At 44.3% G+C, this 25,006-nt stretch overlaps 1 protein-coding gene across 2 annotated transcripts in view; it reads right to left on the bottom strand.

Annotated features, from left to right (window-relative positions):
- lpar1 (lysophosphatidic acid receptor 1) overlaps positions 1–25,006 on the bottom strand; it is a 45,510-nt gene that overhangs the window by 16,845 nt on the left and 3,659 nt on the right. The window contains exons 2-3 of one of the 2 annotated variants that reach the window (XR_004615715.1): positions 12,891–13,646; positions 1,501–3,370 (exon numbers count right to left, since the gene is read on the bottom strand). Coding sequence is in view for 1 of the 2 variants with exons in the window: in XM_034603062.1 (XP_034458953.1) it covers positions 3,027–3,370; positions 12,891–13,629 (1,083 nt within the window). In the remaining variant the exon portion in view is untranslated. Of the gene's footprint in view, positions 1–1,136; positions 3,371–12,890; positions 13,647–25,006 lie in introns of those variants that run through there. The other variant, XM_034603062.1, reaches the window with a different exon arrangement.

The following is a 25,006-nucleotide window of genomic DNA, read 5'->3' as shown; positions in this document are numbered from 1 at the left end:
ACAGTTAAATTTACACACACGCAGTAACACTTTCCCTTTGGTGATTAACTTTGAATACGATATTTTATATACACACATACTGTACACATATACTTACAATGGTATACAAAGAGTGATTCACTGGTAAACAAAGACATACAGAGACAGAACGTTTAGTTGGTTTGCTATAGAACCTGAATCAATACTTGGTTAGAACAACGGTGACAGTAAATGTCAAATACTGAGACTCGAGTCGTCGACCTACAAAGTTTGGTCGATGAAACTCGCACGAGGCGGACAGACGCAAAGATTAAAACAAAACAAAAACATACTTTGTATTGACGATTGTTGCCTTGGAACTTCTGTTTGCGCAACCGTGGCAGTTTAGGAAACGGCAGATGACTTCATGTTAAATCCCTGACAAACATCTTGCTTCCTGGAAAAACATTCGACTGTACTTTTGGCTGCGATTCCCGGCGTCGCTGTCAGCTGCCGCGAGCGCCGTCCGTGTATTCTGGGGCCCAAAAGAAAGTGTTTTGATTCAAGTCACGACAAAACATTCAGCTGGCAACAACGCCCGTCATGGACTCACAACTCGACTACAACTTGCAGCTGGCACAGATTCCCGAGTTAATGGCAGGAGTCGGGGGGGAAATAAAAGATAACGCCCGTTCAGCACAGCACGGGTTCAACTCTGGATCACCTCTCGCTAAGTCCGTTCGTTAAGGAAACACCCGAAAGGCTTTGACAACCATCCTAAGAGTAAACACATCATTGTTGTCAGTAGACCTTTCACGGATGATTAGAACTGCTCAGTGTTGTTGTTGGGATACGACTCACTCGTATTAGACTGTGCTTCTGTAGTTCACCAGCGCCTGTAAGACAAAGAATTGGGCATAATCTGCCTTAAAAGATGATAAAGTTTTTTTTTCGATTGATTAAAAACTGTATTTAATCAATTAGATTAGAAAAACTTACAGTTCTATACTTTTCTTTGGCTCTGCCGATTGACGTTTTTGATTTAAATCACTTTGCTGCGTTTTCACTTGACGTCCACACTACTACGAAGTTTTTGAGCACATACAACAGAGAACTTTGGAAAGGCTACTGACCAGGTCTAAGTTTGAAAACTTAGCCAGTTTGGCTAAAACATTCGTAGAATTATATGAGTAGAAGATCTACTTCCTGTTTACACCGCCACGTCCATGCCAGTGAGCATGGAAGGTCACGTGATGTGCGTCTTTATGTGTGTTAGTGTGGAAGGAGACTACTTTTGATACGGAGGTAAAACGCTTATCTGGACGGAGATTGTTTTGGTTTTAAAAAAGGCGTTAAACTAAAATATGTTTGTTTGGATGTAGCTTGAGCAGGTCAGCGATTGAAAAGTGTTTATATCAGCTGAGAAGTGGACTTTTTAATGTTTCAGGCAGAAAATGAATTCATTGGCTCTATTTTTTCAGATTTCTCAAAGAAATTAATTGAAATCATTTAAGACAAATTCTCATTTTCAGCCTCTTGGACTCGGAGACGCTTGATAAAACCAGCTCAGCACATTTCATGTCATACTCTGGAGTCTGTTAACACTCAGCAGATATGACCTTCACCTCCTCTCCACATAATACTGTGGCACGCAGCCTGCTCCGAAACACTGCAAACATCCTCCTCCTCCTCCTCCTCTTTCTGGTAACATCCCTGGAACGGCTCGACTTCGATTCCTTACAGAGAATAAACATCTCAGGGTTTCTCTCAGCTCTTGGACTCCCTCAGAGATTTTTTCGAGGGAACTGATGCGACGGATTCACAAAAGGTTTTTATTGGATGTGGACGGCCAATAGAATGATGAGTCCCTGTAGTATTAAGTCACTAGTCAGTTAAAAATGAGAGATTAATCTATCGTGGAAAAGAATAGTGGCTCTTGATACTTCAGTCCTGGGCAGTACTGCAGTATTCCTGTCATCAAACATGTCAATATTTACAATGGTAGAACAATTGGTTAATTCATTTGCCACTTTGGTGTCTTTAAATAAAACCCTTGAAATTGTTAAAACAAACTATGGAGAAAACTGCTGGAAAGTCTCCAGAAGGTCATTTGGAAGTTAAAGCTGTTGGAGACTTGAAGTTTTTTCTCCTGAAAATAAAAGAAAAAAGAAATGATAGTGTCTGTTGGTTCTAACCGTAGACTTTGTGTAAAGATGGACGAAGCAACAGCTTCCCAAATCATCTTGATGCCTGGTGGCTAGTTCATTAACCCCACCTCCTCCGTGTTAGTGGGTGGGACAAGTTTGGTTGTAATTAGTTATTTGATGTTATAAAAACAGGGTGAAGCCTCGTGATTGACAGCTTGTGATTGGTCATGTGCTCGTATGGGCAGGACCTCAATACTGGGGCTCAACGCTACGATCACTAGTGCAAAGACTCCGGCTCCACATGACGTCCAAAACGCAATCCGGGGTATTTTAGCTTCAATATTATACAATGGGAGGTTGAAATGGAAGCATGTCGTCCATCTTTCTTTACAGTCTGTGGTTCTGACCCAAAACGTTGCAGCTAATATGAATTTGTCCTGAAACTGATGTGACCCAAGCCCATGAGCAGGGGGAGCAGAGTGAGAGAAGACCGGAGAGAGAGGATGGGTTCTACTGGCATTACCTTCATTTCACAGATTACTTTTAAATAGTTCATATCAGCATTTGCCCGAAACGAGACATTTGACACTGACAGAAAATAATAAACAGCTAAACCCCAAAAAATGCTAACAGTCTATCAGAGTCTGTGAAGATCAGACCATTCCTGTGTTCGTCCTCCACACAGAGATAACAGTCTCTTCATCTTTCTTCATAGTTGCCGTTCTTCTTCATTAAGATCTCGTTCAGCTCATCATCATCAAATCCACTCCTTCATCTTCATCCTCACACTTCTTACGTTACAGTCTTTCTTTAATATGATCCCAGTCCCTCTTGACCTTTGCATTCCTCCATTTCCCAGTTTCCACGAGAGATTAACCCCTTCAATCAGTCGGATTAACCTCCAGGATATCCAGCCCTCCTTTACACTACTGAGTGTTCGTTGTGGTGATGGTGGGGGTGGTGGGGGTGGTGCTGGAGGTGCGTACCGCCGCTGCCGAGCACCGTGTGGTTGACGGATGAAGCCGAGCGGTCTGACCCCTCCGCCACCGTCCCGTTGACGTTCTCCTGCCGCTGGCAGCACAGGATCTGCCTGAAGGTGGCGCTCATCTCCTTGTCGCGGTAGGAGTAGATGATGGGGTTCATGGCGGAGTTGAACTCGGCGAGGAGGAGGAAGAACTTCTCGTAGGTGAGGACGTTGCACTTGGCGCAGAAGACGTCGAGGAGGAGGATGACGAGGCCGGGGGTCCAGCAGATGATGAAGGCACCTGAGGAGACAACGCAGAGAAGAAACTTAAATTAGGAAAATATGAAGATCGGAGCAGGAGTTGGTTATTATCTCCACCAAGGAGGTTGGTTTGTTCATTAAACAGCAGGATTATGAAAAAAGTACAGATTTGCACGAGGTTTCTGCAGGTTTCAAGTTAAATTCAAGACTTTTTAAGATTTTAAAATGAGTAAAATGTACGATCAATGTCAAGTACGACAGATGTGAAGCAATATCTGAATCCCAGAATTACATACACTTCCCCAATACTGAAGATAAGGTGAAGGAGCCGAGTAGAGAATAAACGTGGACACACCTCGTTATCTCTCAAACTACAGACATTTAGTGAGTGACTTTGTACAATAACAACTATCAGACTGCTTCTTTTTGTCTTTCATCTCCTATCATATGAGCTCATCAGACATGTGGTCTGGCCTCGTCGGAGGTATTTGCTCCGTCGAGTGCACAACTGTTTTGACCCAAACAAAAATCACTTTACAGCCACTTTACCATCCACTTAACAACCACACCAGCCACCATCTTTGGAAGGAACAACCACCCTGCCACTCTATAACCACATGTAAAAACTTACTTTTGTGTTTCAACATAGTTTATTGGTGCATTTCGGTGCCAGTTAGGGAGCCCCTGAAGTGAAAAATACCACGGAAATGGGAAATTGGTGAAAATGTGTTTTTTACAATGTTAAAGGAGGCAATAGCCAATTACTCAATTAGCCCCTTTTTTTTATGATCTGCAAAAAAACTTTAATAGATTCTTTCTTGGCCCGTGTCCCATCTTTCCACCAAGTTTCATGGAAATCCGTTCTCTAACTTTTGAGAACGGAGCTCACAAACAATCAGAGACACCAACGTTTTCGGTGGAGGTAAATTTTTGCTCCTTAAAGGCTAAAACTTTCACAATAAAAGCCCAGTTTCAAAGAATCCGACATGGGCATAGGATTCCTGATGTCACAGGAAATTCCACAACATCGTCCTTCCCCTTAACGAGGAACAGAAACGATCGACCTCTACCTCGTCTCTTTCTGCAGCGCTGGCCTCCACTATTCCATCATCATATTCGTAACCCTCTGACCTCGTGTGAATGCATCATTGTTTCTCTGATTGGACGGAGTGCGTTAACACAGCGGAGGTTAGCGGGTCACCGAGGCCATTACTCATGGTGATGAAGCGTTAAAGCGAATCCTGTCCACAGATACTATTTGTCCTCACTATAGGACAACTGTGGGACGTTGCACTCTTGAGGCAGTCAAACCAAAAGTCTTGATGAGAAATGAGACGAGAGAGAACGAGAGAGAGAGCGAGAGAGAGACAATGCTGACAGGCAGGCCTGTTATCTGTTAGTGTTCTGCAGGCGGCAGCTGCAGCGAAGGCTTGACCTCACTTCCCAGCTATGCACGCAGACTCTCCAGAGTTAGATAAATGTCTCAAACCGCTCTCGCAACCCAGCAGAGGAACTATCCCAACTATTTGTGTCTCGGTGAAACATCGCACTGTTCCCAGGAAGAGAGTCAGCACGAAGATATGCAAAAGTGAAACAAAAAAAAAAAATACCCTAATTATCTCATGTTATGTATCAAGTGTCCAAATTCGCACAAAATTCAATACACCTGTCAAGTGTGAAGAAGATAAGATTCTCAAGATATGCCAGAGAGATTTGGGGAATTATAATTAAGCACAAACTTTATTCTTATATTCAATAAGGCAGGAGCCACATCAGAATAACAACTAAAACACACACAATCTATTTTCTATTCAGTATCTGGTCCTGATGCGTCTTTATGATTCATCCGGTTTCTCTTTGAAACGAGTATAAAAGCCTGTTTGTGCGGATTTTCCCACAGAATGAGGAATAAAACAGGTCTTTGTGTGAAGCGTTGACCTGAAAGGTTTCACCCTCGGATTCTTTCATTTCCTCTCTCAATCCCGGGATATACAGTTCGCTTGCGTTACACCCTTCATCTCAAAATTTCCTCTTTTGCACACACAGCTTCACAAAAATGAAGCTGGTTTACTGTGATAACATGGAGCCACACCAGGGTCACAGAGGTTGAATGTGTGTTCTTCGTTTGTGGAGGAAACAAATACGTTGTTTGGCGGATTTAAGTGAATCCCTCTGAAATGCCACATGGAACGAGGAGACACAGGGAAAAAGGGAAAATTCAGAGCAAGGCTGCAGAGCCGGTCTGGAAAATGTGGAAATGTATGGAAAGCTACTGTGAAGTTTTCCAGATCTCGACGGAGTTAGGAGCTACACGGGAGCAGGAGATGTTGTTGTGTCCTTGTCATCATAGCAACAGTTTCCTTTATGACACATTGTGGTAGTTGTTGCTTTAAAGCTATTGTGGAGCAGCTTGGCTCGAAGACACTTTGTCCGTTTGTTGGTTTGTTTGTGTGTTTGTGAGCAAGATTACGCAGAAACTACAAGACGGATTTACACGAAACTTGGTGGAAGGATGCTAAAGGAGTTAGGGAAGAACTCATTAAACTGCAGATCACTATCAGGGGGCGGATCATCTTTTTTTATGGTGTCTGTAACATTGCCAGGAAATTGTGTAGGCCAAATTTTAAACCTACACAATTTTGAGTTAGTATGGTCAGACTTCCGTTCCTCTTTCTTTTAGTGTTCCTGGTTGAAGCAGGTTTCTGTGTGAGTGGGAACAGAGGCTGCACTGCCTGGGAATAAATAAAGGGAAATAATGGAGACCAGACTATAGCAATGAACCCCACACTCCCACAAACACACACACACACACATGCCAAACTGAGGGTGGACAAGAATAATCACTCACATGTGCAGACGCAAACACACGCAAACACTCGTTTACATAATTACACACGGCGCAAAAAAGACAGATGGAGGAATGCTCAAAACACATATTGTTAAAGGCAACAGTCAGGGAGACTGTCTATTCCACCCCAGCAAGCTTATAGCTGTACGATCAACATGTCCACACACCGTCCTCCCCTCCAGGTTAGGAAACATTGGATTTCTGCCCTAATCTAACATTGTCTCTGTCAGGAAAGGGCTTCGCTCTAATGGCTGACGTGTCATGTTTCTTCCATTTGTCATCACTAAGACGTCGACGATATTGTTTTTCAGCGTTAGTGACGCATATTCGTTTTTTTTCCCCAGCGTCGGCAGCTTGTTCTGTTGTCCTCAGTCACGAGTCATGAGTTTCATAAACATGAGGTCAAATGGCTGCGAGGATCATGCTGGTGGTCTTGCGTGTTCGTTTGATCGCTGCCATCCAGATACTTTGGCTCTGCTTTGAAAAACAACTGGCAGAGATTTGAAACATGCTCAGGAATGGACAAGACATCGCAGCGAACCCTATGGCGTCCATGTTTTTTATTGTCAAAGTTAGTGATGCACGAGGTGTTGTCCGTTAGCCATCGTGTTTTCCCTATGACGCCTTAAACCAATGACTACACTGTTAACATATAGTTTGTTGTTGCTTGAACAAGCGACAGAAATGAAATCAAAACTTCCTTTCAGACTTGTAGAAATGCCGAAATGTCAATATTTCTAAACGTCAAGGAAAAAGAAATGTGTAACTTGAAAACCTCCTGAAGTCTCTGATCCTTCTCAAGCTGAGTCTCACCCCTCAGAGTCTCAGATGTTTCCCACATGTAGAAACACACTTAACTCAACACAGAGGATCTCATCACATTCTCATGTCTTACTATCATTTCTCACATGTCGGCTCCGGTTTCCACTAATGTGCGACTCTCTCAGGCCTTTAACGGTGAATAAACATACAATATTAAATTACTCTTCATCCCATTAATCCTCTCAATCGGCATCTCTGTCTCTTTCTTCTTCTTCTACTGGTTCCCTGTCCTCCTTCCTCATTCCTTTCCAATTCCTTTCATTTTTCTCCTTCAGTTCTGTCTTTATTGTCTTTTCTTTACTTTTATCCCCCCCATGTCTCTCTCTCAGTTTTTCAATCTTCTCCTGTATCTGTGGTCGGGACCATGTTTCCCACAGAAAATCAGTCAGCGGACAGAAACCATTAAGTCTATCTGATACGGGCCAATTGCTTCCCAGTTGTCCGGTAAGCGATTTCTTCTTGTTTCCTCTATTCTCGTTTCCACATCTGTAAATCAAACAAACGCTCACTCACACACACACACACACACGGAGGAGATTAGACAAGTTCACATTCAGTAGCTTGAGTGTTTACAGTTATTAATGAAGAGGCCAGTGTTACACAGTGATGGAGTCTGGTGGCGAGGTCACAGGGATCTGATGGATACAGAAACACTGGAGGCACAGTCGGTTCTTTGAAGACGGCTGTAACTTTCAGTGACTGACTCACTGAGAGTCCCAACTTTTTTTCGAACCTACTCGTTTCCTTTCTCTCTCACTGTGTTGGAATAAAACTGGAAAAAAAAGTCGACAGTCAAAACAAAGCACAATGGAGCTGTAACCTTCTGTTATGGTTTCCATCAAATCCACAAAAGTCGCCACCAAAGTTTTAAAAAACTCCCTCTGACTCAAAGGGGCACTTTAGTCCCTCGGTTTGATTCCATTCAGCTCGGAGCTAAAACTCATCTGCTCGAGTTTTTGCTGACAACGTTGTCAGCGTTTTGGTTTGTTCTGTTTGGTGCCAACACGATTTCTGTTACTTCAGGCGATGGATCCTGAGGTTTTCTGCCAGAGAAACGTCCGTCACATTCGCCCGTAGAGCCCAACCGACACCCGACCGACACCCGACCAATATAGATCACGGAGATCAAAGAGACAATATCAATTTAAAACATAACTACAAACCATGAACAGAAGGAATGTTGGTTTTAGGATCCCACAAACTTTATTTAAAAAAATACTGTGACTAAACTATCTCTAAATTATATTATTATATTGTACATATATATACATACGTCCCCAAGAAACCCATAAACTAAACCACTATTCAATATAAATAAGAAATGTACCCATGCAAAGACTAAACTTCTTTTCCAGAGCTGTTTTTGAGCGCCGTCCAATGTCAACAAAAGAGTTTATGTGGAAAAATACTTCACCATACATAAAATACTCTAGTAGTTAATGTGCTCTTACACAGAGATAAAGGCTCAGTGTGTTTCTGATGCTGCGGAGACGGGATCCATCAGGACAGGTGCTGCGTTGTGAGCGAATTAAGTGATTAGAGAAGCTGCAACGTCCATGAAGTGCTTCACAATCACACACACACACACACACACACACACACACACACACACACACACACACACACACACACACACAGACAAAGAAAACAGGTGACATTACAAGCTGCATACCGGGCGTGTTTCCACACTGATTGGAGGGTTTGGCTCGTACATGCTTTGATTGGTTTTGCTGCCAGAAAACACACATGCACTGAAGCAGCGTGGGCGGGAATGTGTGTGTCTGTGTGTGTGTGTGTGTGTGTGTGTGTGTGTGTGTGTGAGGGCGTGTAACCATCATTTGCTGGTTTTGAAATCTATATATGAGCAGCAGTGACTCGTTTTACATAGCGATGTATAAGAAGTCAGTGTCGGAACCAGCTGTTCGCATGTGTTTGGCCGATGGTATGTGTGTTGGCGCTCCGCGGTGTCTGATGATGCGACCGCAAACAGCACAAGATAATCAGATCATTCACAGGAGCCCCCTTCATGAGCCAAGGCCTGGCCCAAACACACACCCACACACACACACGCACACACACACACACACACACACACACAAACGAGTCATGGTTAATTTGACGGAGCTGTTGTCTCACTGATGAGTGACGAGGAGAATCCCTGTCGGTGTCATTCAAACTTGTCACGGACAAAGAGATTCTGTTGCAACAGAGCAGCGTCCGTTGACTCCACAGTTTTTGTCATTTGATATAGTGTTTTACTGTATTGCACGTTTTATGCATTATTAAATTACAAGGTGTGGCACCACACGAGCTATGGTCGTCGCTTGATGTGAGTCCATCTCATCCAATACGTCTGCTGCAGGGGAGACAGCTCTGAATGCATTGGAAAGTTTAGGAAATGTAAGACAATCTGCTTTTCTTCCAATATTGTTATTTTACAGTTCTAATAACTAGCACCCAAATGACCTCTAATCTACTTTAACCTTTCCGTCCTGCAAGGTCTCTTTACTCACGACTCAGGGTTCCAAAACTTCTGAATTTCTACATCTGACATTATGAACATTTAAAAACCTGCAGTATTACATCCAAGTTCACTGCCTCTGCTGGCGTATCGATATGTTTTTAATGACTCAAATCTGTATTTGTCATCTGCAGCTGTGTGTCTCTTGGTGCATCCTCATACTGCACAATAACTCTCTCAATGGGAACCTAATCGTAAAAACCTTTATAGCAATACCAGGGGTCCCAAACCCCTCAGAGTACTCAGAGGGATGTTTTATGTATCTATTTGTATACGTTGGTCCAAATGGTATTTCCACATGTGCGAGTGTGTGTCTATTTCTATTATCTTTGGCAAAACAAATAAGCTACGAGCCAGATTCTGGTTTCATTTGTCCCATCGGGCTTTATGTGAATGGAGCCGAACACCGTCTCCCACTGTGTCCTTATCAAGCCGGGGGAATTCATGTGAGTGTGAGACAATCTGTGTAAGTGTCTCCTCATCCTGTCCTTCCGAGAAGAAATCAGCCGTGGCTGGTTTTACCGCATCCTGAGAGGGACAAGTGGAGAGGACGCCGGGGGGCGGCAGGGGAGCAGTTATTATCATCTGGTCAGCAGATGGGAGAAGCTGGAAGGGGTTTCGCTGTGGGACTTACTTCACGGTCAAACAGCAACAGGCTGAACTCGTCCTAACCTTCTTCCCTCACGAAGACGAAGATAATCAAAACCCAGAATTTTCAATGGCAACGTTAACCCCAACTGGAAACTGATTTCCTTTTTTGTTTTTACATTGGACAGAGTTAAACACAGGAACAAAAAGGAAATGGGAAATAAGTGTGAGAGAGATGTGAGTAAGTGATTGTACTGTAAAGCAAAAACCTCCCTTCTATCAGTGTGGTGTTCAGTGTCCTCCTCTGGGCTTTACAGTGACCTCATCCACAAACAGCAGTGGATTCCCGACTGAACCGCAACACCCTCAATGAGCCGGATTCAAAAAGGAAATGTGAGGTTTTTTTCCGGGGGTAATTGAAACAATAATTGCACTATGATGTTTCATTGTTTTCTTGAATTATACACGTTCAAACAAAGCTGGTATGAAATAGCAAATACACAAGACATGAATCCCTCAGTTCCCCCGACAAACCAAACATTTGCAAATGGTTTATAAGCTTTTTCTTTACTGGTAGAAGCTGATTTTGTGAAACTCTTGCAATGGAGGGGACATGGTTCAATATCTGGGGAATCATCAGGATAAGGCTTTTCTCTGCGGGGGGGGGGGGGGGGGGGGGCCAGGAACAGCTGCACAATTGGGTTTTCAAATTTCGTCTTTAACGGTGGAAAGACTTAAGATCTGTGAATTATTATTAAATGTAGAAAAAAGTGCCCATAAGGCAACGATAAAGAAAAAAACTGTTAATCTCCAACTTGCTTTCACGGCACAATTTGATCCCAACCGGCACAACATGAACTTTTCTAGTTGCTGAATCAATAAGAAAAAGGAAAATGTGGAAACACCATGAGAGAAAGGGGAGAAAGTTTCATAGGGAAAGGTCCGTGACTTGGATATTGTATTTCACTTCTGACTTAAGAGATATTACAATCTGTTACAGTATTACCAAGAACGTCCCCCACCCTGTTAATTCAATCAAGCTGCAGCAAATTTCACACGTTCCCTAAATGTGCCTGAAGACTTTTTCACAATGTCACAAAAACGCAATATTAAAGAAAGAGAAAAAACATTTTCTGCACCAAAGTTTAACGAGTTCTTTCCTGACACATTCTGCGTCCTTCCACCGAGACGTTTTTGTGAAATGCTGCAAACTAACCGTCAAACAAACGCCGATGAAAACACAACGTCCTCGGCGTTAGTCTGCGTCTCTGCACCTTCCTGCCAGTAAATGGTTTGGAAAATCCTGCCGTTTACATAGGTTAAAACAAACAGAGCATCTCCGAGCAGCCCGACGCTTCACTTTCATACATGCTGTCCACTACAGAGCACATTCTGCTGTCCACTGCTGTGAATTAAGTGCAGAGCAAAGACAACAGAAGCAACAGGATGAGATAACACAGCACAGAAGGAGACAAATCACCCACAATCCTTCGGTATGTTTTGTCTGGGACCAACACATCCTGCTTCCAGGCACTGAGAAGTGCTTTTTCCCACAGTTCACACTCTGCAACTGGCTTCACGCGCAGCTGAGTGGGTCGGCTACTGTGCTTTCAGGAAAAAAGAAAAAAGAAAAAAGAAGACAGCAATGCTTCTGTTCATCACATACCACTGAGGAGGCCTGGAGACCCGTGAAGAGGGGAACATACCTCCACTGACGGCTCAGACATTAAACTGCCAGACTGCACACACGGCTCGGTTTGAAGGAGGAACAGGCGCTGCTTCATCAGAGCAGAGCCTCGTTACTGCGTCAATCAATTAACATTCACAGAAAAACACCTCGACACGACACTGGGGGATAATTCTGAAGTTTTGAAGCTTGTGCATTCTTCATAATTCTCGACAGACGCAAGAAAAAGAGGCAAAACTCCTGCATCACAGTTGTAAATGATGCAAGAAGCTAGAGGGGCGTTTTTCCAGCTTGTGTTAAACTGCAGTTTGATGATAATATTTATTTAGTGCAGTGGAGTGTAAACCTGATTTAAGGCTTTGCTCTCACCTTTCTCCGAACCTTTCATAATTGCTCTTTAAGTGATTTTCCACCAAATTAGACTGAAAACCTGCAGAAGTGGAACAACTATCCCCTAAGACTCCACCGTTTAACATCTACCACACTCTATAATGTTATCTATCAAAGTGCTATGACAGCAAAAGGAAACGCGACGGTGCCTTCATTCACAAACGTCAACATAAACTAGCCGAATCCTCGCCGATTGGTGCAGTGTGTGTCGAGAGCAGGGTCGGATGAGTTGATGTGCATGAGGCCTGAAGTCGTGCTAGGCAGACGCAGGGCTGGGACTCAACAGACGCATTGTTCTGCTGCTGAAGTCATCAGGGTCGCACAGATAGACGAGTTATCCGGGTGCAGACAATGAGAGATGAGTGGGTGCACGGGTAGAAAACTCCACCACGATGTCATTACAGCCTCTATACAGCTCTGAGGTTTCACTATTGAAATCATGAACATTTTCCGACTTTAATAACTTTAGATTTCTGAAGTTTAAGACAGAAAAAGAACATGTAACTTGATGGTAATAAACAGCTTTGGGTATTTAGGAGGCATACAGATGGTTAGGTAGGTTAGTAGGTAGTTAGGTAGGTAGATAGGTAGGTTGGTAGTTACGTAGGTAGGCAGGTAGTTAGGTAGGTTGGTAGTTAGGTAGGTAGGTAGATAAGTAGGTAGTTAGGTAGGTAGGAAGGCAGGTAGGTTGGTATTTTCCTTACCCAACACAATCACCACGGTCTTCAGCAGAGACATCATGGTGTCCCGGTTGCGTCGAGGTCCCGAGCTGTGCCGCGACATCCTCATGGTCCTCTGCCGCACATACACAAAGATGTGGGCGTACAGCGTCACCATGACAACAAAGGTCACCAGGTTAAACACCGCCCAGAAGATCAGGTAGGAGTTGCTGTACAGCGGCGCCATGTTGGAGCAAGAGCTAATGCTACAGATACAGTTCCAGCCGACACTTGGGATGGCGCCCATCACTATGGACATAGTCCAGATAATAACAATCACCACGACAACACGCCGGTTGCTCATGCGCGTGTGCAGCTGCATGCGGAACACGGTGATGTGGCGCTCGATGGCGATGGCGAGCAGGTTGGCCACGGACGCCGTCAGGCTGGTGTCAATCAGTCCCTGGCGAAGCAGCCACGTGGAGACAGTCAGCCGCCTGGTGTTCGGCCCCGTGTTGAACATCAAGTAGAAGTAGGCCAGTCCAGCGAAGAAGTCAGCAGCTGCCAGGTTGGCCATCAGGTAGTAGATGGGGAAGTGGAATCTCCTGTTGACGTAGATGGCGACCATCACCAGGAGGTTGGCGAGCATGATGAAGATGCACACGGTGATGCCCAGGCCCATCACCAGCCTGCTGACCGTGTTCCATTCGTTCGCCAGGTTCTTTCCACTGCGGTTGTAGAAGAAGGCGATGGTCTCGTTGTAGTAGCACTGTTCCTCATCCATGGTGGCAGTGATGCTTTCTGAAAGCAGAAGATAAACATGTAACGTTAAAAAAAAGCGATTTTCATGTCTGGAATTTATACATTTTCATGATGCTCTCACAGGAGCTAGAATTTCTGGATTTCATTATTAAATTTTCTTGTTTCCTTCAACTGAACCACGTCGTTGTCTTTGGCGTCTTCTTAAGATTTGTGCAGATATCCAGAAAGACGATCTTTACTCGTGTGTGTTTGTGTCTCTGACAAAACGTGGAATTAAAGTAGCATTTAAAAGTCCCACTTGAACTCTGTATTTACATGGATTGAGGTAAGTCAAACATTTAGAAACAGTAAGGCCTCTGTGCTCCCTGCTCCGACCACATGTTCTGTTTTTAACCTTTAGTCAAAGACTGAGTTAATCTCCTTTCCGGGAAAATGCATATATTCATGTTTCATAATCTTTAACACAAAGCAGTGCTTCAGGACACGTGCACTTAAACTGGTTTCCGAGACGGGGAAAAACAAAAGAAATCCGTTTGGACTCAGTTTGATCAGTAGTTGTGTGTGTGTGTGCGTGTGTGTGCGTGTGTGTGTGTGTGTGTGTGTGTGTGTGTGTGTGTGTGTGTGTGTGTGTGTGTGTGTGTGTGTGTGTGTGTTGTGTGTGTGTGTATTTCACAAACAGAAAACAGCCGTCGTTGGGACAGTAGATTTACAAAGAGAAAGTGTACAAAAAAAATAAGAGGATTTGAGGAAACTGAGAAAACTCTTTAGCAGCAACATGATGCTCAAGAGTCGACGCTCACACACACACACACACACACACACACACACACACACACACACACACACACACACACACACACACACACACACACACACACACACACACACACACACACACACACACACACACACACAAGCTCGCAGGGAAAATGTGTGTCTGTGTGTAATAAGCTCCAGTCCCACACAGATGCTTGCTAGTCTCTCTCATTCACCCCAGACCGGAAACAGGTCCTCAGGGCTAGAGAGTGTGAGTGTGTGTGTGTGTGTGTGTGTGTGTGTGTGTGTGTGTGTGTGTGTGTGTGTGTGTGTGTGTGTGATCCATACACAAAGAAAGAGAGAGAGAGGAGGCAGGGGGGAAGCAACTGAAGAAACAAGAGGAATGAAAGAGCGAGTATTAGAAGTTCTGGGTCAGAGGCCAGTGTTTTCCTGGAAATCCTCCTCTCTTGATTTACCTTCTAATACGACGGCTCAGATCCTTTAAACCGTCTTTTAGCTCTGCAGTGACACGACCCAAATCCCCCCCCCCCGCTCGGCCACAGCCGAACCACAGATGAGACATTCTTACTATCGGATGAATTCTGCAACGTCGAGGAAAAACTATCACAACTTTTACCCCTGAAGAGATTCTCATGCCAATCAGAGGACGGGTGGGAGATGAGGTTGAGAGTTTGAAGCTTCTGTCTTAGATCGGAGACATTTATATAAATGTAAAAAGTTTATAGCTATAACACATAATTTAGCTCATCCTAAATTCTGAATTCTGAATCCAAGCCAAAAGCAACACAGCTCATCAACTAGGTGCCTGGCTCATGATATTGGCAGTGAAACACATTCTTATGTTTCTCCGCCAAAAAAACAGCGAGTATTAGGCCAACGATGGTTTGAAGGAAGTCTTCATCAATTAAATAAATTATGTTCTGGACTCTGTTTAAATCTCCAATTTCCTGAGACGGCGCGATAAGGAAACTCCGTCTGCGGCCATGTTTGCTTGCAGTGGCTGTAAAATGTTATAACAGCAGCAGCACATTCAATTAGCTGAATTGAATTAGTGCTGCTTCAGACAATCCAGATGTGCCTGCGTGATTTCTGCACGTCGATTTTTACGAGACATGTAAAAAAATAAACACCGGTCGCTTATCTTCATAATAGGGTCACATTTTCTCATTGTTTTACTGTGTCAGTCCATCGTTTTATTAATTAATCTATATATTTTTCCTCATTTAAAGAACAGGTTCACATTTAATCTGTAATGTAAGGTTATACTTTCATTGGCGTTTGTTTATCCGTCCTTCTGTCCATAACTCAATTTGGTGCAGATCCAGATCAGGGATCACTTTCTCTAACATTGACGTTTTTCAACATCAATCATGAATTCCCAGGGAACAGTTCATGGATCTTGATGATTCAAAGCAGGTATATTTAAAGGACTGATATCTAGAAGTCTGAGATTTAATTTAGTGCAGCCTGATTGAATTTGAGGGGCCTGCCGGGCCTGGGCGGAGACATTCTGGTTCTGAAGTTTTGTCGTATCACGATAAGATCTGATGATAGAAACTTCAAAATTTCAGATGCATGCAAATAAACCTACTCCTGACTTTGATGTTCATTAAAAGCTCTTCTTCCTCTTCCCTCTGATGTCTGGGTTGTGTTGTATTACATTAGAAAGCACATTATCCAACCTGCATTCAACTTTGAGGTTTTTAAGTGTTACACACATCCAGAGAAAACAGTAACTCGGCCATTAGGAGCAATGAAGGGAGCAGCTGAGCGACAGCAGCATCACTAATGCAGGATGAATCCCAGGGGGCCTCGGGCGACACTAATCATCGCAGATGAAAGCTCCTCGACTCCGCTCGTCATCTGAGGTTTGTGGCCATTAAACGTCTGCAGGGAGCCGTCACCGGGGCATTAGAGGCCCGAGGCGAGTCATCAGCACTAGAAAGTGGCAGGAAGTGTCAGTGGCCTCTCAGAACACATTCCCAACACTTTCATCAGACGCTGGGAGCCTGCAGAGGGAGATCCTGTCATTGTGTGAGTGTGTGTGTGTGTGTGTGTGTGTGTGTGTGTGTGTGTGTGTGTGTGTGTGTGTGTGTGTGTGTGTGCGTGTGTGCGTGTGTGCGTGTGCATGTGTGTTTGTTTGCTTGCGACAGCCAGTGGGTGGGTCTCATAAAGTGGAAAGACTGCGTAAGAGAGAGGAGACAGACTGAGGGGATTTTAGATTTCTGTGCTGCTGCACCTGGGTGTGTATCCACCCTGTAAAAGACAAACTTTGAATTACTACGTTGTTGAAGCATTTTGTTTGTGTATGTGTATGTGTGTGTGAGAGGAAAGTTTGGGAGTGTGTGTACAAAGTCTTGAACTCAGTGTGTTAAAGATTGAGAACAAAATGCTCGCTGTGCCAGAGTGTGTCGACACGCTATCTTAATAAAGTGTGACGAAGTCTGGCTGTGCGGAGAGAGAGGGAAGTGTGTTTGCTGTGTGTGTGTGTGTGTGTGTGTGTGTGTGTTTGCTGTGTGTGTGTGTGTGTGTGTGTGTGTGTGTGTGTGTGTGTGTGTGTGACAGGCTATGAATGGACCACCCTGGAGTCCATACAAATGAGGTCATAACTCAAGCATCAGCACCAGAGCTCCATCCGAATATTCAGAACATCCAGCTAATTAACACCCACCCACCCACACACACACACACACACACACACACACACACACACACACACACACACACACACACACACACACACACACACACACACACACACACACACACACACACACACACACACACACTAATAACTGTTGTGTCTCTTTCACCGTTACATACACATTTCACAAGTTGTTTCCAAATGAGCAAACACACAAGACCCCACCGCAGTCTATACTGCGAGTTAAACATCCAGTGATACACACCCTAAGAGGATGAGACATCTCGACAAACAGCTGCTGAGATTTGAATCTGACACCTGGCGTGAAGCGGCGCCAAGCAAGTGTCTCGTGGCGCCGGACCGATGCAGTTGTCATTTCTCTATGTCCAGCGGCCACGTTGTTTGAATAGCCAATCTGAGGCACCGGCAGGCGAGTTGGTCCGAAGGTGCGGTCAGGCACAGTTGGAACATTGTTATCTTCGAGGGCTGCAGAAAGCGATTGCCAACAAAAACCTGGTCCGACGTCAGCCGGGTCCGTTTTTACCATAAGGTCTCATTATCAACACAGAGATGCTCCGACATAACAGACAACATGCGTCAGCTCTGCTTCTTTACACGCACAGATGGTCGGCTCACGCTCAAAGTGAAAGCTCTTCCTCTGCAGAGAAGTGTTCTCTCTGGCTACCTGGCAAATCCGCCCTTTTATTAGCAAGGCGTAGGAGCACATGGCTTTTAAAGGGAATGGGAGCTGCCAGTCTGATTGGTTTATTGCCCGTTACGACCACAACACTTACGATTACTACTGAGTTACGAGCATTACGACTATTAGCCCTTTGAACCGTGCACCTGGCACAGCGACCTTCTCTCCACCGTTTAACTATCAAATGTGGATTTTGTTCTTCCCAAATTCACCTGCACCAAAACGCCTCAGAACATTCAAATACAGGCGCTTGACAACAAAGCTCATTGTCGTATGTCACTTCATGACGATGTGGAGCAGCGTGGGATCATGGGAGTCGACCCTAACCGTAACCCAGCAGTGTGATATTATTGTCAAATGTCTGATGGATCTAAAAAAACACGAGTTCAGCAGGGGAGACCCACGTTAGCTTGGACCTGCAGTTATTCCCTGACCGTAATCACATGGCTGTTTACTGTAACCATGGCGACAAATGCCCCCTTAACTCTAACGAAGAAGCACACTTATCTCCGACCGCTATGTTGCCCTAACGTCGCCCCTGGCAACCAACCATGCACTGTCATCACACGGTTTTCTGTTGTTATTGCAAACAGGCCTTTATTTGATAGTGGCAGTGGAGGAAACCTTGGAGGAGAGCGAACGCCAGTAAATTATCCGACCGGCCCGGAGTCGAACCGGGGACCTGCTGCGAGGGGCATGTGGTAAGAACATGTTTTTAAAGAGTGACTGTGCTGTAGGTCTGAATCTCCTCTTGTGTTTTCTTATCTTTTTGGGCCAACACCTACCGAGATAAAACCCCCGACCAGGTCCAGTCGAGTCAATGTTAGAACAGGAGTTAGATAAACTTCCGCGGAGCCAAGTCTGCTCTCAGTCTCCAAACAATTCATCATCCAACCTTCTGCTCGCTATTTTTAATACGATCCTGAGAGAAACAAAGCTTTATGGGAAACTATTGAACTTCCAATTTGACATGTTGTTCCTAGAAAGGAGGGAAGAGTTAGTCTGTATATTAGAGAACAGTATTCGATGTACGGCTCATCTGGGAATCTACACGGAGATTTATTCCACGAGGATTTAGTCAAAGTGATGGATAATTAAAAGATGAGTTCGACCACATCCTACATTATTTTCCAATAATAGCAGACAAGCAGTCAGTTGTGTATAAAAAGACTTAATAACAGGTTTTTTTGAGTTCAGGGTTTTCTATTTCCAGTCGGACAAAAAATGTTTTATTCAGCCGCAGTTCATCTCCACGATATCTCAGACTTCACTGTTCACTCTGTGTTTCGCAGCTTTGAAAAGGAATTACTCATTTCATTTCTTTTTTTTCTAACGATCACACCTGCGTGAATTATCACACTGAATAAAAACTCCGCTGCTCGCATCTGGGTCATGATCATGATTATTTTCAAGATGTAAAACTATTTTTAACGCGTGAAATAAATCACCCAGAATAGCAGAGACGAGCTGTGCAGCATTTTTTGGAAGCGGACTTTGATGTATGAGGTATGAGCGATAGAGGAAACATCTGAAAGGGGAAGAAAGTCTCATCGCTGGATGCTTTTAGAATGAGTGGAGACTGAATAACTCAGATGAGTCAACTAATATTTAGTGTCTGTGCTAATTGCGTGAGGGAAACACCATCAGGGACCAGAAGTTATTGCACATGAAGGAGTTTATTGTTATGTTGACTTTTAAGGAAGAGACTAAGAATCTAGAAATCATAGTAAATAAGTTTTCAGGTGTGTTATAGATATGGATCTAAACATCTGGATGGAGATTGTTTATGTTTTTAAGGGTGTAGAATAAATTGCTACATACTGGTGACTCATACTCTGACGATCCTCTGTGGATGTTTGCCATTTGTTTGCAGGTGTCAGGGCTCTCACGTCATATTGCTTTAAAAACAAAAAAAACAGATTTCCTTTGCGTGTGTTCTGTTGCAGGCAGAGTATTATGAGATTTAACTTTTGAACGTGAGCCCGATCCACAAATTCCCACTTGGCCCTGATGTGGCCAAGTGGATATCTTGCGTTTGTCAAGTGAAAACGTGGGAGGTTTTTTTTTTTCATTCCATTCCAACACATAACTTTCTCCAGTCTTTCCCGGTTTGCCTGATTTCTTTCTGTTCCCTTCTTCCTCAACTTCTTCCTCCCTTTTCATACCCTCACCTTCCTCTCCTCCTTCCTTCCCTTCCCCTCACTCCAGCTCTACGTCCCACATTCTCTCCCTTTACCTCGTCTTCTGTCATCTCCCCTTTCCTCGACTTTTCCTCCCCTGTCTCCTCCTCTCCTACCCACCTCACTCCTCCTCCTCCTCCTCCTCCTCCACCGCCTCCCCCTTCCTCCGCTTTGCCAACTCTCCACACAATGTGCCCATTGTTTCTGTAAACCCACCACAGAAAGCAGAGAAACAGGACTGCTGCAACCCAGGATATACACAATCTCTCTCTCTCTCTCTCACACACACCCACACACAGGCCGCCATTCTCTAAACTTCTCTTTAACATCACGGACGAGTGGACACGAACCACACACACACACACACACACACACACACACACACACACACACACTCTCAAACAGTTGCAGCGGAGCGGCCGGGCTCAGGACAAGGGCTGGATTGAGAGGTGGTGTTGAGTCATGTGTGGCTGCAGCCATGACGGGCTGATTCACGGCTCGTCGGTGGATGATCCCCCCCCCCCCCTCCCTCCTTCGGACACTTAAGCGCTTCCATCGCCGCCCGTGAAGCCCCGAACGGAGTTAACTTGTTGCTGCTAAATTACACACGGCTCTGAAGAGACGGGCTGAGCGGCTTTCACGTCGGCTTCTGGTTGGTCCAAAGCCACTGGAAGCAATGTTTCATTTCCACACAACAGCCAGAGCCATAAATAACACATAAAATAACGATAAAATAATTCCAGGGATCACGACTCGGGGGGGAAGGCCTCGAGACAAGTGAAATCCAACTCATGGGTTATTACCTGCGCACTCTTTCATTTTGCAAAATGTCCGTCGAATAAGCTTCTTTGCTTTTAAAGGTATTTCTGCTGTGATCTGTTCCACATGTTTTGCTACAGCGGGTTTTCGGGCTAAATGGCAGGAACAAGGAAAAGTACGACCGTGAAGTTAATCCATGAAAAGCCCTCAGAAATGTTTAGTCGAGCATAAGCTGCGTGACACAAACACGTATGAGTTCAGCGATTCACACGTAGACTTAGAGGCAACTGGTGGTGGCAGAGGCAGATGGGAAATGTCGAAGCATCGTAGCATAAGGTTCAAATTATCAAACGCGACCGGAGTAGAGACGGTCGCTCAACCAACTTTAAATCTTCTTCCGGTTTACACTGGCACACATACGCACTTGTGAAGATATAGAAGGGGATTAGCTTAATACTGAAACGGAGCTAAAACGCTCATTTGGACAAGGATCCTTTCAGGTTTTCCAAATTGAAATGTGGATGTTGTTTAGTTGCTTTTTTATTATGAGAAAGAAAAGCTTCCACTGAGAGATGGGAGTATTTACTTTAGTGCACTGAGGGTTTTGTAACAATGACTAACTTCTTCTTAACAAGGCCTGGATCCAGAAGAACAGCCTCTGCCCTACGTGTCAGCTTTCTCTGCACTTTATTGTTGGGTGTGTTCAGTCGTCCTCTCATGAAATCACACCATTGGAGACCGACTCCACCGATTACATCACCGTAGCCCAGATGCAACACGGAGTTGCGTCAGCGCGGCCCGCAGAGGATTCAGGGTCCGACTCCAAAGGCCTCGTCCAATTTATCGCTGATTGCTCCGCACGGCCACTTGTGATAATCGCGGAGTTCTGAATGGAAATAAAAATGCTTGCACGTGGTGTGACGGTCGATATGCATTCAAAAGAGAGTGACTCCAACAAAGAGAAAGCATGACACAGATCATTGGATCACTGCGCATGTACTCAAATCCCTGAATGTGCAGATAGTAAACTCATGCAGCAGCAGATCTCTGGTCAGACGTGCTCACGACAACGGGAAAATCTCCACCGATCTCATCGTCTTCCCAAGTTCTTCGGCGTCTTTTCTTTTTTCAGTTTTGCCTCCATCGCGTGTTGGAAACTCCATCTACGCACTTATATACTCCTACGAGCTTTCACTAAGGCGCTGACAGGAAAATACATCCGGAGTTAAGTGCATGTCTCAAAGCAGCTTAAACGTTTGGAATGTAGCTTATATTCTAATGTTCTGACTATTTCTACATTTGGAATTGACCAGCGATTATAGCGTTTAAGTGATGGTGATTGATTTTTAGGTTGATGATCTTTATAACCTTAATTGACCCGTGTGCATGTGGCCCTTCAACACACACACAAAGACAACGGAGGCGCTTTTACAGTCGAGCACTTGACTCAGTCCAACAGAGAATGTTTCACTTGCTTGAGACCAGACTGAAGAAAAATCAATCCAGCTTTATTTATTCTGCACTTTGGAAAACACAAATAACACAAATAATTAATTTAAATTGATTGAATTCACTTAAAAGGATAATAACCCATAATAACAGACTAATGGTATTTTAGCAACTTAATCAACAATTAAAAATTCAAAGCTCGGACTACTTGTGTTTCCAGGACATTGTGTTTGTTGTGTTGAGTACTTTGTTGGCAGCAACTTGCTGCTTCAAGCGTCTCTGGAAAGTCTGTAGTCTCTGTGCTTGTGGACAATCCTCTCCTGCTCTTCCTGGAAGATCCTTTCAAACTCTGTCGGGCTGAATGCTCGCTGAACAGCCTTCCTCAGGTTTTCTGGAGTTCAAGTTCGGGGCCATTCAAGGACATTCAGCGACTCGCTCCCCAAACCATTCAGGCCCCGTCTTGGCTCTGGGTTTTGTTTTTCTGTTGTGATGAAAGGTTGAACTGTCATCACTGTCTGAGGTTGTGAGCTCTTGGCTGCAGGTTGAGTCACCAGGGATTTAAAAAACAGGTTCTTATCTTGTCGTTTACATTTTAAATCCATATTTACCAAAAGGCTTGACAGAAGTGTTGATGTGGTTAAGTGATCCGAGGGGGTGTTCTGTTTTTTTGTTCCTCTTTCTGTCTTTCCCATGACAAATTCCAAACTCCGCCACACTCATATAAACACAAAAAGCAGAATTGAAACTCGAGGAACAAAGGGTGTGAGACGATTGTGGTACATTAACAACACATTATCAACATGTTGAAGCAGGAAGTGAAGGGAGTGTTTCTCAGCAGCTGCTATGGTTCAATATGTGATGTTGCATCACGGAGGTCGTGCGTTGCTTGTGACCTTGAAGTTTGAAACATTGCGGCCGCGCTGCCTGCTCGTGGCTCGAAGACGCCTCGCTGACAATCAGCTGATTAGAAAACTTGGTCACGCTGACCAAAAACCTTTTGTCTAACTCGCACGATGTTTATATTTATTTATCTGCTTCTCAATAGATGACAAATTTGGCGTTGGCTTAGTGGAAATATTTTATCAGCTCTGTGACATTACACATAATCAGCAGTAAACTGACAACACATAAAGTAACACAAGGTTTTTTACGTCAACGGTGCTACAGGACTGGACTGCACATGAAAGATAATGATGTTAAATATGGTTAAAACTGCGTCCGTTATGTTTCACACATACACACACACACACACACACACAGACAAACGCACACTCTGATAAGCGCAGCGGCTTCCTGTCACAACCACAGTTTCAATGAAGTTTCAGAAATTAAAATAGATTTGTCATCTCATTGTGCACAAGCAGAACATTACTGCTGCTCGATATACTGACAGTTGAAAGGTATCACGATATTCTGCTGTCAAAAATTAACACATTTAATTTGTGTTTTTGTTGTAAATATATATAAGAGCTTTAGCCCAACCTGCATGTCTTCGGATTGTAAACATGCAAACTCCAGACACAAAGGCCTCTGAGCGGCCATCAGCTTCAAACCCAGAGCCTTGATGCTGCGAAGCCGACAGTGTTACTACGTGTAAAAGTAAAACATGGAAGCCAGAACAGATAGATCTGACGTGTATCTGCCAAAGCCATCAATCAAAAATCAGTCAACCAACAAGTCACTGGCAGCCGTGACAGGCGGAAGAGCTTCATCATGAGTTATGTCACGGCCACCAATAAAATCATCCAGCAGGAAACCTCAAACAGTTTGGTGGCGAGTGGCCATGATATGATACATCCCTCCGTCCTGATAGAGCAGTAACAGACGAGGTGGTAGAAACGATACTTTATCTCATTTGTGACATGATGTTCTTTGCATGGTACTTATTTTTGTACATCAGGGCTTTTCTAGATTTCTACTAGAACGGCTGCTTCCTCAGCGCCATATTTTAATAGGTACATACAGAATACCAGGACTGTACAGTGTACGTTAATGATATAAGTGAGTATTTTACTTTTTATTCTCCTGGTTCCACAAATGGACAGAGAACAGCACATTTCCAGTCCTATCGACCACCCAAAATTAATTAACTCTGCTGGCACGGCCGTCAGAGGCAATTTAGGATCCAGATTCATGGCCAACGACACATCGGAATGCAGACTGGAGGAGTCAGAGAAGGTCGAGCCACCGACCAGCAGGTCAGTGGCTCGACCTTCTCTGACTCCTGAACCACAGCCAACCTATGTCCGCTCTGCTCTGGTCACATAGGAGCCACCTTTACCAGGAGAGATCTTTTAAAATGCAAATGCACTCTCACTTGAAAACGTAGACCTGAAACAAACTGAATTATTGAAAACAAATGACAGACACATGATACCAATGACAAACAGTCACTTTCTGTTCTGTCAGTTGCTGTGGCTGACCCACTGACCACAGAATGTGGTAACACTCATCAGGACCAAGGGTGTGATGGGCTGCCGAGGACACTGCACTGTTGTTCATCACATCGTTTATTCACTGAGGCTCTGGAGTTTGTCCCTAAAAGTTTGGAAATGCTGCTGGCCCCGTTTTAGTTTGAAAACTTTGGTGTTTTCCATCACGATGTAGCCGTCGCTGATTCGTTGGGCTCCTATCAAACAACCCCCTCCCAGAGGAAAACAACCGGCATTAGCCTCGGCTACCAGTGGAGAACGCAGCATGGATAATCGATTACAAGCGTTACTGACCCCGGTGTGTTTGCTATCAGCTGTTGTACAGTTAAATTCTAGGTTTTTGAAATGATGCAACTCTTTACATGAGTAGGAGACAAACTACTATTCGAGCGATGCCCAGTGGACGTGAGCTGGAGCTTTGGAAACACCTTGTTCAAACCAAAACATAGAATTATGGA

Source organism: Hippoglossus hippoglossus, chromosome 12, assembly GCF_009819705.1.
Source record: "Hippoglossus hippoglossus isolate fHipHip1 chromosome 12, fHipHip1.pri, whole genome shotgun sequence".
NCBI classification, from domain to species: domain Eukaryota; kingdom Metazoa; phylum Chordata; class Actinopteri; order Pleuronectiformes; family Pleuronectidae; genus Hippoglossus; species Hippoglossus hippoglossus.
The sequence above is the reverse complement of the archived record's forward strand: the minus strand, read 5'-3'. Positions and strand labels throughout refer to the sequence as shown.